The 17,822-nt window shown below is 46.2% G+C and overlaps 1 protein-coding gene across 1 annotated transcript in view; it reads right to left on the reverse strand.

The window, feature by feature from the left end:
• The window catches only part of LOC132520934 (serotransferrin-like), a 74,753-nt gene extending 57,301 nt beyond the window's left edge, over positions 1–17,452 (reverse strand). The window contains 11 exon segments of the mRNA XM_060149817.1: positions 816–854; positions 1,454–1,544; positions 3,501–3,655; positions 4,864–5,041; positions 5,770–5,948; positions 6,475–6,530; positions 7,329–7,476; positions 8,218–8,394; positions 9,173–9,281; positions 15,187–15,359; positions 17,326–17,452. Of these exon segments, the coding sequence (XP_060005800.1) occupies positions 816–854; positions 1,454–1,544; positions 3,501–3,655; positions 4,864–5,041; positions 5,770–5,948; positions 6,475–6,530; positions 7,329–7,476; positions 8,218–8,394; positions 9,173–9,281; positions 15,187–15,359; positions 17,326–17,368 (1,348 nt within the window). The 5' untranslated portion in view covers positions 17,369–17,452.
• Between the last annotated feature and the right edge of the window lie 370 nt (positions 17,453–17,822).

Raw genomic sequence — 17,822 nt, forward strand, 5'->3', positions numbered from 1 at the left:
ATCAACTCATGATTTCAGTTTTCCAATTTAATTAATTCAGGAAATTGTTTCCAACAGAAAAGACACAAATCTTATTGTTCATGGAATAAGAATGGTTCTGTTTTCAGCTGAAGAGCTTGGTTCCTAGTGTGATGGGCAAAGGCTGAAGGTTGTAACTGGGAAAAGTGATGAGGACAGACTTGCACACTAATGGCTGGAAATGACCTGCAGGGACCTGAGTGTGGGCCCCAGAGCCCACTTTGATAAGATTTCCTGTCTTTCTGCTGCCACATCTTTCCAGATCCACCCCCAGCCAGAGCGCTGGGTGAGAGCCAGGTTGGCCTGGGTTCCTGGGCCTAGCTCTGGCTGGGAAGCTAAGCAATCACATGCCCCTAGACATCTGCCGGTATGAGCCTCTCCCTTCAGCCCTGCCAGGCACGTATCAGCAAGGCTCCTGGGCTGGTGCTAACTCTCATCTAAAACTTTGCTGGCCTCGTGCAATGCGAGGCAGTCAGGGGTGGTGGGGAGGGCCTGTATTTGCTTGCTGGATGTTGGAGTCTAGACAACTTGTAATCTCTCTGAGCTGTTGGTCCTCTTATGCATCCTTAGAGGACAACAAGACATACCTTATAGGATTAAATGAAAATTCCCATGTGCAAGTCATAGCAAGTGTAAAAAAGTAATCATCATTGCCAGTTACTCTACTTCCATGATTCCTTTGCATTCCGAAAATTGGTCTCTTATCTACTTTTGATTTGAATTTAAACTTACCTTACCCTTTCCCAAAAGCAATGGGAATTTATCTTAAACTCATGAGGTTACCAATCTCAACTCACCGTCCTCTAGTGTGGTTGTACAATGTTGGCCCTCACTTACTGTAGAGGAGAAAATGAAGAAGTCATTAAATACTCATTTATAGATTGGAAATCGTCTTTACCATGTGCAGCTCAGAATTAAAAGAGCCAGGAAAACTGTCTACATATCACCAGTTCCCAAAAGGTCCAGGCTGTCTGGATTATACAAGTTCACTTTAGCTCCCTGGCCTCTGGAATGTAGTCCAAAATTGTAAATTTCAAGTTTCCCACCCTATCTGTCCTGTGGCCACAGTGGTCTCTGCCAACCGTACTTGAATCCCTGCACCAGGGCAACAGGAGAAGTGTGAGCTTTGGAATCAAGAAGACCTGCCAGGAATCCCAACTGAGAATCTAGATGTCCTCTGCAGAGGGGTCACTTTTAGCTAGAACTTCCCAGTGCAAAGCCTCCAACTCCCTTGTGGGAGGTATGATAGAAGATCCCATCCTTCAAGAAAACTGTTGGGGACTAGAGATGAGGGAGCCCAGAGCCTAGGAAGTAGGAGGTGCTCAGTAAGCAAGAGCTTTATGGCCCATGTGGCATAAATCAGGCTGTGATTTTCCATTTCCTTTCTCCATGGCCCAGGGGAAATGAAACACTGAGAGAAGCCCCTTCCACTTACTGTAGTTCTCTGCCAGGACAGGTACCAGACCACATTTGCCTGCTATGTAGATGTAGCCTCCATCCAAGCTCATGGCATCAGCTTCTCCTTTCTGCAAAGACACAGCACATCACAGCAGGTGAAAAGAGACCATCTTCTGTCCCACATGCCCTCCAAGTTGTTTCCTTGAAGCAGCCTTGCCAGCACAGGTCATGAAGGCCCAGCGAGACAGAAGCTGCTGGTACTGGACCCCCAAAGGATCAGTCAGGCACACCCAACATAGAAAATAAAATGTACTCCCATTTTCACCCAAACCATGATGAACTGATGATCAACTCTGGGTGCTTTGCTTAGTTTCTTCAGAAGGAAAGACCCACATTCAGTCCCCCTGTCCTCTCATAGGGCACACTGTCCCAGAGACACTCTCACAACACCTTTCTGACACCAAGAATTCTCATTTGTAAGACAAATGAGCAGAGTCAGAGACTCAGGGCTGTGTCTGTGGCACAGAGCGCCTCCTGATGGGGGCCCCAGACCCGAATCTCGGCCACATTGGCTGGGTGCTATTTTGGTGCTTGATCAATACAAGGTCTTTAATGAATGAGTCAAATAAACTCAAATGATCTGTTAGATATAATGATCTAATAGAGCTAATAAGCCCCAAATTTCAGAAATGCTTAAATTCAACAAGACTGCCAAGCTTCCCATTGGGCTTAGAAATATGCTTTTGAGGAATATACCCTAAAGGAATAATCAGATATGTGGGAAACTATTTGGGCAAAATGTGTAAGTGGGCAAAAGCATGCAAGTGTGATTCATAATATCAATAAGATAGGACCAAACTTAATGCTCAATAGCAAGGAAATGGCTCAACAAATTGTAGCACATCCACACTCTGGAATAGCTATCAACATTAAGCTATCAACATGTTTTCGTAGAAACAACCTAAATGTCCATCGACAGATGAATGGATAAAGAAGATGTGGTACATATATACAATGGAATATTACTCAGCCATAAAAAAGAATGAAATAATGCCATTTGCAGCAACATGGATGGACCTAGAGATTATCATACTAAGTGAAGTGAGTCAGAAAGAGAAAGACAGATACCATATGGTATCCCTTATATGTGGAATCTAAAATATGACACAAATGAATTTATCTACAGAACAGAAGCCGACTCACAGACATAGAGAACAGACTTGTGGTTGCCAAGGTGGAGGGGGCTGGGGAAGGAATGGGTTGGGAGTTTGGGGTTAGCAGATGCAAACTGTTATACATAGAACAGATAAACAACAAGGTCCCACTGTATAGCACAGGCAACTGTTTTCAACATCCTATAATAAACCATAAGGGAAAATAAAAATAAAAATTTAAATTTAAAAAAAAGGAAAAAAAGAAATGAAAGTCCCCCATAAACTTGGTCCCCAGATATACCACTGTAAACATAATAGTGTATATTCTTTCAAAAATAAACTAAAATATATTTTTAAAAATCATGTTTTCAAAGAATGACTTGTGACAAGGGAAAAGCTCCCTAGATAAGATTAGGTGAGAAAAGAGAGTAAATTGTATGAATGATATGAGCCCAGTTAACAGGATTTTCTCTGAGTTATAAGGTTACGATTAGTTTTTATGTATTTTCTTCTTTATATCCTCCAATTTTTCAACATTATCTAAAAGCAAATATGGAATGCTCTTGTGATCAACAAGGCTAAACTTCTACCCGCTTGCACAATAACACGACCCTGTCACACTTGTCTCACTTGCCATGGCACACCGTGGGTTTCAGGTACACCCACACTCAGGTCCAGCCTCCCTAAGCAGACATGGCTCAGATTGCCCTCCACTGGGTGCTAACACTAGGAGGAAACAAGCCCTAAGGAGCCCTTCAGATCCAGAAGCCCAAAGGTCCTGAGGCTCCGGTGGGGCTGGTCTCCCACAGTGAGGGCAAGGTTCCTTGGAACCCGGCTTTTCGTGTCATTCCCAGGAACACTCACTCACCCTTGGGGACAGGTGGGCAACAGTGGCAGGGATGCTGCCCTACAGAGGCAGGAGTGACGTACCATTATCTTGGCGATGCATTCTTCAGTGTTGTCTGCCGATTCACACTCTATTTCCCCTTCACTGCTCACACTCCACATATCACACTTGGCCTTCTCCTGGTGGTGCACTGCACACCACTTCACCTTCTTGCATTCATCCTTTGAGGCGATCGGGCCTAGGACATAAGGAAGAGAACCAGAGATTAGAAGAGGCCCAGATGTTGCCTGCTGGTTATGCTACTGTCTTCATGAAAATGCTAGGATTTTTCAGCAATACACAAACAGATTCCATTCAAGGAATTAATCTCTTAGAAATCAAAGGTAATAACAGTCTCTTAGTTGGCTTCTTACCATTTAGATTTAACTTAAAATTGTTTCTTATGAGAAGTCAAGTTTCCTCCTGACCCCAAGGCACTCTATCACTTCAGGCTGGGTTTTTTTTTTTTTCCCTCTTTGTTTAGAAATAGCACTTAACCATCTGAGCTGTTGTTATATATTTATTCATTATTTATTGTCTGTTCCCTGCAGGAGAACATAAGCTTGGCCAGGGCTAGGGTCATGCCTGTCTTGTTCTCCATGGCACCCTTAGTGCCTGCCTCATGGTCAGTACAATAAATGTTGGCTGAATAAATGGACACCAACCCAACTTTCAGACCCAGCTCAAGAGGCACTTCCTCAGGGAAGCCTTACCTCAATTCCGGGACCTGTCTTTCTTTGTTTTGCACTCTTCTAGAGCCATGATATTTTGTTCTGGGTTTTTGTTTTTGTTTTCCTTCTGCTGAGGAAATCTCTCATTTTTAATTGATCATTCAATGGAGTGACTATTCCTTCAACATTTGTCTTCCCCACTGGGCTGAAGGTTCCATGACAGCAGAATTTAATATATTTTTGACTCACCATTGTATGCCCAGCACGTTGCACAGTTTATAGATAAGTGGTCAATACATGTCTGTTGAATGAAGGTTCAAACACATCCCCAATGACCCAAGGAAATTCAGAAGCAGGATCGACCTGTCTAAAGCTCCAGCTTCACCATGGCACATGTTGACCATAGCATTGGCTTCAGATGTGCACATTTGTAGCAATTTCATTCTAGTTGACTTACTTCATGCCAGGCTAACTGGCTTCACAAAGTGGGTAGGGTAGCCTTGATTTATATAAGGGAAACAGTGCTGGTATCAATACAAATCATTTTAAGCATGAATTTCCTTTAATGCCCATTGGTGATGCCATTTAGCATTCATCTAACACTGGGCTGCACAGGCAGGGCAGACAAAGGATTGTTGGGACAGGTGTTCAATACCTGGAAAGACTCTATTGCTGGTGCACACCCTCACCAGTTTTCCAAGCTCCTAGAGCCACACGATCCTTCACAAACACTTACGTGTATCTTCTCTTAGATTCCGGAGAGCGGTGACATACTCATATCCCAGGTAGAGCCAGGAGTCCATCTTAGGAGGAATCTTTAAAAACCCATTGGCAGAGTCCTTAAACAGCAGGTCCTTCCCATGAGGGGAGCTGAAGAGCTGGAAGCTTTCAGAGGTATCTCTGCCAAAATGTTCCTGTGTGTGGTAAAAACACAGATCTGAATGGCTACAGCAACAAGGGATGCTGCAAAATGGGACCGAAGAAAATTTTAAAACTCAGGAAACTAAATTAAAAAGTGAAATTTTCAAGATGCCAGGAGAGAGGGCAGTCGGATCTGTTCTTTCCCACCCAGCACCTTCTCCATTCACAGCCCTCTTGGGCCATATAACAAACACCCAATTTCACTGAATGTGTTTCTGTGCCTGTCTCCCTGGCTGGATGACAGCTCACTGAGTGCAAGAAACACATCTCCTTCAGAGGCTGACACTGTGGGGCTGCCTTGATGGACAGATGGACAGATGGGAGGGCCGGATAAGAGAAAGTTGGCTCAGTTCTGGTGTTCTGCTGCTCTAGGGAAGGAAAGCTGGCTGTGTGTGCAGCTCCCTTGCAGTCAGGCTGAAGGACCTTGGAAGAGAGATCATTTCCTTTCCAATGGGAGAGATATGGAATAGAGCAAGAAGGAGCAGCTTCATGTCACTGGTCCAGAACGTAAGGGTCTGACAGATGATAATGCAGGACTAGGCTCTGTGCAACTCCAAAAAGGCTTTGCTGGGTGCTTTCTTACAAGTGGATGGTGTGTGGCATGGTCCCCACTGTATCCTGAACACAGAAGGGCTTCTACAGGGGCAAGAAGGGAGTGCAGGAAAATGCCCCAAATCCAAGCAGGAACTGCTAAGCAGGAAAGAGGATGGGGATTCGATACCTGGGCCTGGTTAAGAAGCTCCCAGATCAAGTCCTCCTTGCCGCCCATGCTTCGTGCCACGACAGCGTGGGAAGGGACCCGGGCCAGGTGGCACCTCTCGTACTTGTCCACAGGCTCCCGGGTGTTGTCCCTGCAGAGCAGCTCATACTTGTCCCTCTCAGCCTCGTCAGGCAGGTTCTCTGGGGGAGGGAAGCCCACGTGAGCCGACGGCAGGCAGAGCGTGAGGTGTGGTGCCCCTTCCGCTCCCTTGCAAAACCCCACTGAATCATAAACTGTGTGAGCCGAGAAGCCTAGAGTAAACACTGAGCCAGAAGAAAACTGACTTGCTCAGGATCCCACAGCCAATTTACAGGTAAAGCTTCTGATGCCCCGTGCAGGGGTGACTGCCCACAACCCACAAGAGGTCTCATCTCAGCAGGCTGACTACAGGCCAAGGCCGGCCAGACCTCCTCCCAATCCTTTGCTATCGCAACACTGACCAGGAGGAAGGGTCCCAGTGTCTAGGAAGTTGAACGATAGGATGAAGCCCAGGAGTCCAGCCGGGGACCCCACAGACACACGCCTCTGCGCAGGTAAACACCCCAGCAGTGAGAAAGGAGGAATACACTATGCTCATGTCTGACTACTGAGCATGTAGAAGAAGGCAGGAAGAAAAGGAAGGCCTTCTGCTTGAAGGGACCTGCAGATGCTTCTCCTGTCACCTACCAGATACCGTGGTGTGCTTGACAAAGGCCACTTCCCCAGCGTCCTCCATCAGACACCTGTGGGGAGGAGACACATTAGGAGGGTTCCTGCAGGGCTGGCCCTTCTCCTCAGGTTGAGGGTCTGACCACACTGTCCAGCCTTGGGGAAAGGGCAGGGCCTGGGGGAGGCCTCTACGAAGACCCACAGCTGAGGGGGCACCATGGGGCACTGATATCCAGGGTACCATGGAGATAGGGGGGTGAGCTCACAGGAGCTGGAGGACCCTCACCATGTGCCCCAAAGCATCAAAAAGGCACTGAAGATGTTTCAATGAGAAAAGTGTTTTCAAACTTCTGGTGGAGGATAAAGGCATAGTGTCTCTTGAGGGAGGAAAGGTGCCCTTGGCTGGCTCTAAAACTTTAGAGTATAACCAAGGGAGAAGAGGGAGCAAGAAATCAGCCACATGAGCTGCCTGCACAGGGACAGTGAGAGGAGCCAGGAGAGAGGCCAGCGCCTTGAGCGGCCAGCGCTGCTGCAGTGGAGAGCAGAGGGCCCGCCACTGAAGAGCAGCATGGACACTAGGGCTGTGCCCGTCATTTCAGGCTCTGCCTAGTCCAGTGAGAGAACTCTGGGGAAACGGAAAGAGGAGCCCCAGGAGAGGGCTTCCTTGTCAATGTCACATGAAGAGAGTATGCACTGACCCGGCCTGGCCTGGGGAGTCCCAGCTGTGTCACTAAGTCCCTGTGTCACTGAGGCGATTAGGCCCCCTGGTTGCCCCTTTGAAGACTGGGCTCTGCTGTGGGCCAGGGGAGATTTCCAGCCAAGGACATTGGACACTTAGGAGCCCGGATGGAGCAGAAGCCGGTCTCACTCACTTGAAGGCCCCTGAGTAGCCGAAGTACGGTTCATGGTTGGAGCAGGCGCACTTGTCGGTCCCCTTCCCCGCACACAGTTGGCACAGTTTGGGGAAAGCCGACTGATCCACACAGGGGACGCAGCTGCCCGCGAAGAAACTGGCCGCTGCTGCTCAACACGGAGACACAGAAGCACAGGGCGTGAGCCAGCCTGGCCAGAGGCACTTACAGCTCCCAGCTTAGGCTCATGATGGGACAGAGAGACCCAGACAAAGCCAGCACCCCCAGACCCAGTTTGCCTTTACAAGTGTTCACTCTTCAAAATTAAGGGTTTCCAAAAAGGGGCGAGTTTAACCCCTTTCCTCCCTCTTCCCTCCCCAAGAACCAGGCTTGTGCCAGCCACCCTCCAAGACCAGGTCACCGTCAGACCCCCTCCCTGCCTTGTCAGACTGGAACAGCTCAGAGACAGGTCTCCTCTGGGATCCATGCGTGAGAAATGGAGGACCCGCCTCGAGAGGTGCACGCCAAGTTCATGGCCAGCAGATGGCCACCAGGGAAAGCTCCAGCAGAATGGGAAAAGCGTCAGCCACAGACAGGAAAGCACCCCAGGGAAGTGGACAGTGGGGCCCAGCAACCTTGGCCCTGACTGAAGCCCTCTGTTCCCTTCCCCCGACTCCTCAGGACAACCTCTGGTGGGTTGTCAGGAGCTCAGAGATAAAAGGACTTGTGACAGCCCCTAATGGCTGCTGGTGCAGCAGACCTGCCAGTTTAAAGCTGTTTAACCTCCCACCTCCACTCCCAGAGTCATCACATATCATCACCTGATCATGTTGAGTGACGCCAGTGTGGCCCATGTGGGCATCTGAGGAAGAGATGCCTGCTGAGGGCACTCACCCTCCTGCCTGCTTACCTCTCTGAAGAGATTCATGTGGCTCAGGCAAGTCCCAGTAAAGTAAGCCCATGGGGATATTCCACCCAGCAGATCTGCCGAGGCCTGTGTGGCAGGACTTCTTGCCTTTGAGCTCTTTCAGACCGAACTCAGTGTCCTTCTTCACCACGGCCACAGCGTAATACTGAGTTTGCAGCTCTGCAAAGGGAGAGCGTGGATGAAAGACTCTCAAACTGGGCCCCAGGGAAGCACTGCTCATCACTACTGGGCTCCTGAGTAGGGAAGGGGAACCCCGAGGTAACGTTTATGTTGGGTTGGCTTCTAAAGAGGGAAGGATCAGAAAAACTTTCCTAGGCTTACATGGGAAAGGAAGGACCACAGAGGAGACATTTGTAACAACCCTCCAGGCAAACCCAGGAGCAAGAAGCCACATGCACACAGGCCCCAATGCTATTGCCTACCCAGGCCTTGCAGGGAGTGTCTGCCTACAACTACCAAGCCAAGCTCCCCTGGAAACTGGAACTGTGGCAACAGAGGCCACAGTCCTGACTTTCTCTAAGTATTTCTGTCCCTCACACAGCCCCAGGGACAGTGGAGTTGCTCTCACATGAGATGCAAAGCTGTCAGGGCTCCAAGTTCGTGCTCCTGTGTGGTCTCTCCCCTGCGTGTGGCACCTGTGGTTCTTGGAGAGCTGCTCTTTATACATTTAAACCCCAGTGGTTCAGCTCAGATTGCACACAGCCTGCCCAGGAGGTCAGTGTCCTGAGCACAAGTCCTCAACCAGCCCAAAGCTCCCAGAGGCCTTGGGTTGTGGCTGTGGTGGTTGATAGGGCCCCTCATTCCCCACTCGCTGCCCCCTGGGGCAGGCTCTTCAGTAGCTAATCTCCATTACCTGCCTGAATGAGACAAGACTCAGCATCTACCAGGAGAGAACAAGGGCCACAAACACCTTCCTGGGTCCCCGGGAAGAACTTACTATCTTTCGGGCCATAGTACTCTGCCACTACAGGCTTCAGGTTGTAGGGCTTCAGGCCTGCCTCAAATACCAAACCACCATCCAACGTCACAGCATCTGCTTCATTATCCTGGAAGAGAACAGACCAGAGTCTGAGGAAGCCCTTACTTCTGAGCAAGGTCTATCTATAGTTGGGTGGTGCTCCTTGGATCTGGGGCCAGAAGAACACTCAGTTTGGCCAATAGCTAGCTGCACAACACCACAAGCTTCAGTTAACTCTACCTCCCTGGTGAGGGGATTTGGCCACCATATTCCTTAATTACTGCAAAGAGAAAGAATGGATCGTTTTTCTGTTTTCCCTGGTGAGGAGTCCAGCTGCTAGCCCAGAAAACTATCGTGATTTTTCAAGACTGACCTAAATTACAGAGGCTTTACCAGCAGGCCTCTTGGGGGAAAGCTGCCCCCCAACACCAGACTGGGTGCACAGCCCATGCACCACAGGCTCTGAAGGGGCTGCAGTCAAGGACTCAGGTCCCTCTGCCTGGCCATGCTGTTACACATATTTACATTTCAAGTTCAGGTCTTTTCATTTGGTGACCTCTTTATTTTGGGCCTTCTGCTGAGATCTTCCTCAGATGCCTCTGTGGAGAATTCTCTATGGGGAAGGGGAGCCTTGAAGACATCCTTCTCCACTCTGATTCAGTACTCAGTACTTTTTCTTCCTGTCCTGGGTCCATATAACTGCAGGAGTCTTTTGTTCAGGGATGGGTGCTTTCTCTGGCTTTAACTTCTAGCCTATACTCTGAACTGAGTGTTAAATGCTAACTATTACTTCCATTATGGCTGATTGTTCATTTAATCAACTACACAGACACCATTGTCCAACTCAGCTCCATTTTACACATTAAAAAATAGAGGCCCAGAAACTTTAAGTCACCTCCCCAAGCCACATAGCTAGTAAGTCATGGAGCTGGGATTCGAATCCACGTAGTGTGGGTTTATTTCTCCCATTTACTGTTACTTGCTGGGTTTTTGGTTTTCATTTTTAGTTTTTGCTTCCACTAATTCTCATCTTTAAACCAGTAGTTCACTTGGTTCACTATAACCAATATTATAGATACCTTCCCACTAGGTCTAGAATTTATTTTCTCTTGAAGTGAGAAGCACCATCTTTTATATAGGCACTTCATAACATACTTTTATTGCTTTTTTTCTTGCTTCAAATATCTTTAATCAAAATGATTTTTCTTGAAGCCCTTGCTAGTACTCCATAAATAGTTCTTACTATTTATGGATTAAATTACAAGGCAGGGACTATAGCTCTATGATCTATGTCATGTTATAGATAAATAATAAGGTAATAGTATTTCTAAATGAAATAAAATAATAATGTAAGCCAAACCATATATTTATCTAGCTGAAACTTTTCTTTCAATAGTTGGAATTGTTTTTGTTATTTTATTGTAATTAAATAACAACATAAAATTTATCATTTAACCATTTTTAAGAGTACATTTCAGTGCCATTAAATACATTCACAATGGTGAAGGACTCTTTTATTCCACAAATAGACTCCATATATGAAACAATCTTTATGGTTTTCTTGGTATCTCAAAAGGTAGGTGAAACCTCCAGAGACTGTCCCCACCCACCTCACACACCACAGAATAAAAATAAATGAGTAAACAAATAAGAGCTTATCCTAGAGCAGTGAGGTTGGGGCTTTTTTGGCCCAGACACCAGGATCCTGGGCAGGAATCACTGGGGCCTCAGGGGCTCAGGAACCAAAGAGCCAAGGCCTAACTCATGGAGTCCACAAGAGCAACAGGGACTCTGAAGGGAAACTGAACCAGCAGGGAGGGGCAGGATTAAAGTCAAGCATAACTTCCCAGGTGCAGATAAACAAACCCAAAAGAAGGTAAGCCACAATGCATAGGCATCAGCAGGAACAGCAGACTTGGGCTCTCAAGGGTTGTGGATGTTGGAATGGTCAGAAACAATGGAGAAGAGCTATATATGTGCTTTATTGGAGAAGAACTATATATGTGCTTTATGCACAAAGTGAAGGCTACAATCACAGAGATAAGCATAGAAAGGAAATTATCAGGAATAAACAAGAAAAGCTGTTTAAACTGGTACTTCTAGAAGCAAAAAATATAATTGTTGAAATTAAAAAAAAAGTGAATGAATGGGCAACAAGTTGATTAGACATGTTTAAATTGAGAATTAGGAAACTGGAGGCTATATCTGAAGAATTCATCCCAGATGCTGCCAAAAAAGAGGTGCAGAGACTGAAACTATGAAAGAGGGATTAAAAGATATAGATGCTAGATTAAGGAAGGCCTAACATGTTTTATTGGAATCCTAGAATAAAAAAAAAAAGGAACTAAAGAAAAGGCAGTATTTAAAGAGATAATGGCAGCAAATTTTCCAGAACGGGTGAAAAACATGATTCCACAGATCCAACATACTTTAAGCAAGATAAGTAACAAGATTTCTACAACTGGAAATATCATAGCGAATCTATGGAACATCACCAACCAAGGACATGAAATCTCAAAGTTTTCCAGAGAGATGATTGAGGGAATAATAGGATAATATCAGACTTCTCAACGACTACAGTGGAAGTCAGGAGACAGTGGAATGGTATTTTTAAATAGTGGAAAAATATCAAACTAGAATTATACATTCAGCAAAATTACCATTCAAGAATAAGAGGGAGATTAAAGCATTTTCAGAGAAAACAAACAAGCAAGCAATGGAGAGAGTTTAACACCAAGATACTGACTCTAAAGTATCACCAAAAGAACACATTTCAAAAGGAAAACTTGTCCCAGAAGGATGGTCTGAAATATAAGAAGGGATAGTAGGGAGTTCCCTGGTGGTCTAGTGGTTGGGATTTAGTGTTTTCACTGCCGCGGCCTGGATTCGATCCCTGGTTGGGGAACTGAGATCTCGCAAGCCACGTAGCTCAGCCAAAAATTTTTTTAAAACTTAAAAAAAATAAAAAAAGAAGGAATGGTAAACAGATGAAATGGCAAAAATGTGAACAAGTCCAAATTTCTCTCTCTGCCTCTCTCTCTCTCTGTCTCCTTCCCTCTTTCTGAACTTTTGGGTGCATACACAAACTTACACATGCACACACTCACACACACACACATATATAAATATATATTTATATAGTATTTTATGTATACTGCCAACAAATACATGAAGTATCTACATTCCAGGGTTAAAACAAGATAGACATAAAATATCAAATAGTAATATCTACACAGGGAAGAGCAAAGTCTGAGCTACTACATTCCAGAGTTCTTTTGCTGTTTCAGAAGGGCATAACGGTCAAGATTATTTTACTATTAACATTTTGTTAAGCTAAAATTGTACAGTAAAAATTTAAGGGAAGTCATTAAAATATATAAATTGTTTAAATATACTTTCAGTAGGGGGACAGGTGGAATAAAGGGAAAACAATCCAAATGAACACACATGTATGAACTCCATTTTTAAAAATCAGAAAAGGAAAAATCAGAAATCAGAGGGAAAGCAGGACTAAGAGAAATCAAAAAGTAAATGGCAGAAATAAGCACAAATTTATCAATAATAAAAATAATAATTTGGGCTTCCCAGGTGCCTCAGTGGTTAAGAATCCACCTGCCAATGCAGGGGACACGGGTTCGAGCCCTGGCCCGGGAAGATCCCACGTGCCGCGGAGCAACTAAGCCCACGCGCCACAACTGCTGAGCCTGCACTCTAGAGCCCGCGAGCCACAACTACTGAGGCCACGTGCCACAACTACTGAAGCCCACGTGCCTAGAGCCTGTGCTCCTCAACAAGAGAAGCCACCTCAGTGAGAAGCCCATACACCACAACGAAGAGTAGCCCCTGCTCGCCAAAACTAGAGAGAGCCTGTGCGCAGCAACGAAGACCCAACGAGGCTAACAAAGAAAATAAATAAATAAATAAATTTATTTAAAAAAATAATTTATTAACGGTCTAAATTTACCACATAAAATAAATAAGATTGTCAGATTTCATTAATAAACAAAATCCAGCAATATACAAATTTCAAAAGACACACCTGAAAGATCAGCACACAGAAAGTTGAAAATAAAGGAATGGAAAAAGATATAGGAAGAGGATACTAACCAAAAGAAAGTTGATATAGTATGTATGCTAATATCAGAAAAATAGAGTTTAGTTAAGAAGTACTGCCAGAGATAGTGATTTTTTCATAATAATAAAATATCAAATTCACCAAGAATGATATGGGTTATGCTCTCATACACTGCTGGTGAGCGTGGAAATTGGAATAACCACATTGGATTTGCTTAAAAACCAAATACATTTGGCATCGTCTTCAAAGTCAAATACTCACATATCCCATGGCACAGAAACTCTGCTCCTACATATATATTAAAGAGAAACTAGTAATTCTTGTGTCCCAGGAGATTTGTATAAAAGTATTCCACAAACACTGATTAGAATAACAAAAAACTGGAAAAAATCCAAATGTCTTATGACCAGAAAAGAAAACATAAATTGTGGTATACTAACACAATGGACTTTTGTAGAGCTCTGAAAATGAATGAACAATAGCTATATTCAACAACATGTGTGAAAACTTAGCATAATATTGAGGAGGGAAAAGCAAGTATGAGAAGACAACACATAGCGATGGCATGTTTATAAAATATTTTAAGAAGCAAAACTGTACAATCATCCACACATACCTATATGTCTTAAATTAAAATAAAAGGCAAGAAAGTTTTAGGATTCTGTTTGCACTGGATGGGGAAACACATACTAGTTGTAAGTAGGGCCAGTGGCTTACACTACCCCAAGTGGTGTTGTTCCCATAGAATCCAATGCTGCCACACAGTAGCCCTAGAAATAAGCTATTGGCAGTGATGAAGTTTTGAGAACCTCTGGTGGGTTTGTGGATAATATTATTTTTATATTATTAACATATTTAAAAACAAAGAGGGGTGTGCATACACCAAAGCTGAAATTATGTCATAAATCAAGAGTTATAATTAATCCATGATAGTAACTGAGGTTCAATAAACACACACACACACACACACACACACACACACACACAACAGACCAGTTGTTTATACCAAATCACTGATTCCTTGAGTTAATCATGCTCCATCTGGCTGAGTCTACCTCTCCCACCTCATTCCTCCTTCCAGTCTCCTGCTTGCTCTGCTCCAGTCACCCTACCTTCCCTACAGAAACTCAAACAAGCCCAGCTCTCCTCTGTCTCAGGCCCTTTGCACATGCTATGGTTCACTACCTGGTGTATTTTACCATAGCTTTTGGCAGGCTTACCCATGCTCATCCCTGGGGTCTCAGGTTCATTGCTCCCTCTCAGAGAGATTGTCCCTGACACCCAGGCCAAAGCAGGTTTCCTCTGAAACCTGTTTCTTTCCCTCCATTGTACATGACACAATTTGAAAATTCACATCTACTTGTTTTCATGTCTTTCTTCTCTCCTGACTAGACTGTAAACTCCTCAAAAGTAAGGAGCATGTGTGTTTAAATTCACTACTGCAGCCCCATTGCCCAGCACAGGGTCCGACACACGTTCAAATGTGCAGGAACAATGTTAAAGGAGTGAAGAGTATTTTGGAAAACCTAGAAGACAAAAGGATCAGCTATCAACTGCAATCATGACTATGTATTCCTCTTCCCTGTGTGTACCATTCATCTACTTCTTGTGATGCATCAGGAACCTCCAAAATAGTGTTACATGGTCATTCTGATAGCATGTATTCTTGTTTTCTTCTCTGAGTTCAGAGAATTTGGTGGCTCAAAAGAGTCCCCTTTCAGAACATGTTAGATTTTGCTTTAAGACTCATTAAAGGTGACTGCTCGTATTTCCATTTCTAAAGTGATTTTACTAGCACTAGGGGCTGACTGCCCCACACAGCAGCATCCTACCTGTGAGTACAGAATGATTCCAAAACAACAGGAGAAAGAGAAAGTATGGATTTTCTTCTGCTCTCCTTTAGGCAGCCACGACTTACCATGATGGCCTTGATGCAATCGATGTAGGAGGTCTTCTTCACACAGGAGACAAAAGGACCAGTATCAGTGAGGACTTTATTCATATTTTCACGGAAACTGGAGCACTTATTGGCCTCATGACTTGAAACGGTGCACCACCTCACAGTTTTCTCTGAGACAGCCAGACACAGCCCTAGGGGAGAGAGGTCAGAGGTCCCTGTGCCAGTGGGAGAGACAGCAGCACCCTCTGGAGGGTCGTGAAGTCTACTTCCCCTCCATCATGTCCACCCCCACTCCTGTCCGTGAACAACAAGGGACAGAGTTTCCACTGCATTCTGAGTCTGGGGACGAGTGACAGGCACCCTAATGTCCTCTTAGTTTCCCACTGACCAGACTGTGCTGGCCAGAGGGATGCCGACTTGACTATCAGCTCTCAATTGGAGACAATAAGCTGCTCCTCTGTGTTCTCTGCGCCTCCTTCATTCACCTCATGACACGTGGCCTGCCATGGAATAAAAGCTTCAGGATACACAGGGGATTTTCAGCTACGTCAAGGTGTTGGCTCAATGCTACAACTCTGGGAAGCCAGCAGGGAAGGAATTACATCATCCAGTAATTACTATCTTTTAAAGATGAGGGAACTGGGCTCAGAGAGTGATGCTTTACCCTAGGTTACCCAGCCTGTTAGTAGCTGAGACTGGCCTAGAAATCAGGTCTCCAGACTTTGGTCTCTGCCCAGGGAACAAAAGAAGATAACATTCTGAGTTGTTTTCCATGTGCTTGGCCAGTACATAGGGGTACGTGATTGATGAGGCAATAAATTTGCCTGTGATGCTCATCTGTTATCCTCTGTTCCAAGAATAACTAGAAACTCCACATATTCAATGTTTCTCTCTGTTTCCAATGACCCCTCCCTCAATTTTACCATTAGGCTTTTTGGCTGCCACTATGAGAAGCTAAAGCCAGCCATGTCTGTGGCAATTAATCCATGGGGTTGCAGATGTGTTGTCCCCATGATATGAGCATTTGGCACTGTCCGCAAAGCCCTCTGTCATCTCCACTCTGTGGATCAACAGCACAGGGCTGGCTCAAGGAAGCGGATGAATATTCGCAATGCACAAAGTAAGAGAGGGGGAGGGAACAGTTCTCCAGGATGGAAAAAGAGGGACCACAGGAAGCCTGTCCGCCAACCACCCTTTATTCCACCTCTGTCCATGGGATATCAAAGGAGGCAACAAGGAGTCAGTGGCAGACTCTCCCAAAAACCACTCCTCCAGGCCCTCCCCAAACTGCCCCTCCTGAGATCCCAAAGGCAGGAATTTGTCCTCAGTCATGCATTTACCTTCCACAGCCCTGTGAGATTCTCTGAGGTTAGGATTGGGGGCTGGGCGGGTAGGCAAAGGCAAGTAAGGTGGGTCGACTCTCAAGGGTTAACTTTTTCAGGAAAGACAAGTAACTAAACACAGAAGGCTCCAAAGGTATTATAGATGCACCACGACTGGCCAGCAAAAGTTAGAGAACAAAGGGGGCCTAACAGTGACAGGCTTCGAAGCACAGGTGTGTGCAGCAAAGTCCACTCCTCTAGTGCCTGGATCCACAGCCTCATTTACTCTCACGGGACCTTTCCAGGCCAGGCTGTACTACCCCCCTCACCGCTGGGGACGCAAAAAGTTTGGCTTCAAATCCCATGCTCCAAACCCTTCAACTGCCCTGCCTCATTAGTGGGGCATGGTCAGCACCAAGGGCACCCATGGGACATCAGACTGTCAGTGGAGGTGGGACCAGATCTGGGGAGGCCTTGAATGCCATCCTAAGCAGTTTGGACTTGATTGAGACCGCAGCAAAGGGATTTGATAAACCGTGATGGAAGTGCTCTAATTTATTGTGTTCCGCTACTACAAGGTTTTCTGGACACGAGGAGGAAGCAAGGAGGGGGTGAAAATGTGGCAGAGGCACAGGCAGGACCAGAAGGTGCGCACAAGCGCAGAGCTGTCCCTGAGGCAGTGATGAAGCAGATGCAAGGGTGCAGCGGGGAGAAGCGAAGGAAAGGTCCGGGCTTCCAGCTCCAGCGCGGAGCCCAGGGATGGTGTGGCGGGCTCCGGTATTCAGGGGGCGCCCGGGCCGGGGACTCTGCGGGCCTTCCCAGCGACCGCACTCACCCAGGACCGCGCAGGCTAGCAGAGCGCGGACGGCGAGCCTCATCCTCCCGGATCTGCGAAGCGGAGTGCCGAGCACAGACGGACCGGCTTCTGGGCCACCTCCCTGCGCCCCGCGCCCCTTTATCCCCCGCGGGGCTGGCCAAGAACAATCTTTGACCCCCTTTGTTTGTGCAGCCCGCTTGCCCAATCGCCCCTCAGCCCTCCCCCTTCATTCCTCGCTCAGGCTGATCACCTCATTTCCTGACCTCTGGGACAGACCCGTGGGTGGAATCCAACACAAAAATGCTGACTGGAAGGGAATTAAAGAAAAATCACCCCGTTGTTAACGCGCGCTTGCTCTGTGCCAGGAGCAGAGTTGCAGCGGAAAGAGGCGGGGGTGGCTCTGCTTCTGAATCCCAGAGTGCCACAGCTGGTCCTGAACCAACCTATGTGCTCATTCTACAGATGGAAGAAGGAAGGAACTGCCCCAAACGCACACCAGAACAGGAGAATGACAG

The sequence above is a fragment of the Lagenorhynchus albirostris genome, chromosome 5, assembly GCF_949774975.1.
Source record: "Lagenorhynchus albirostris chromosome 5, mLagAlb1.1, whole genome shotgun sequence".
Taxonomy (NCBI): Eukaryota; Metazoa; Chordata; class Mammalia; order Artiodactyla; family Delphinidae; genus Lagenorhynchus; species Lagenorhynchus albirostris.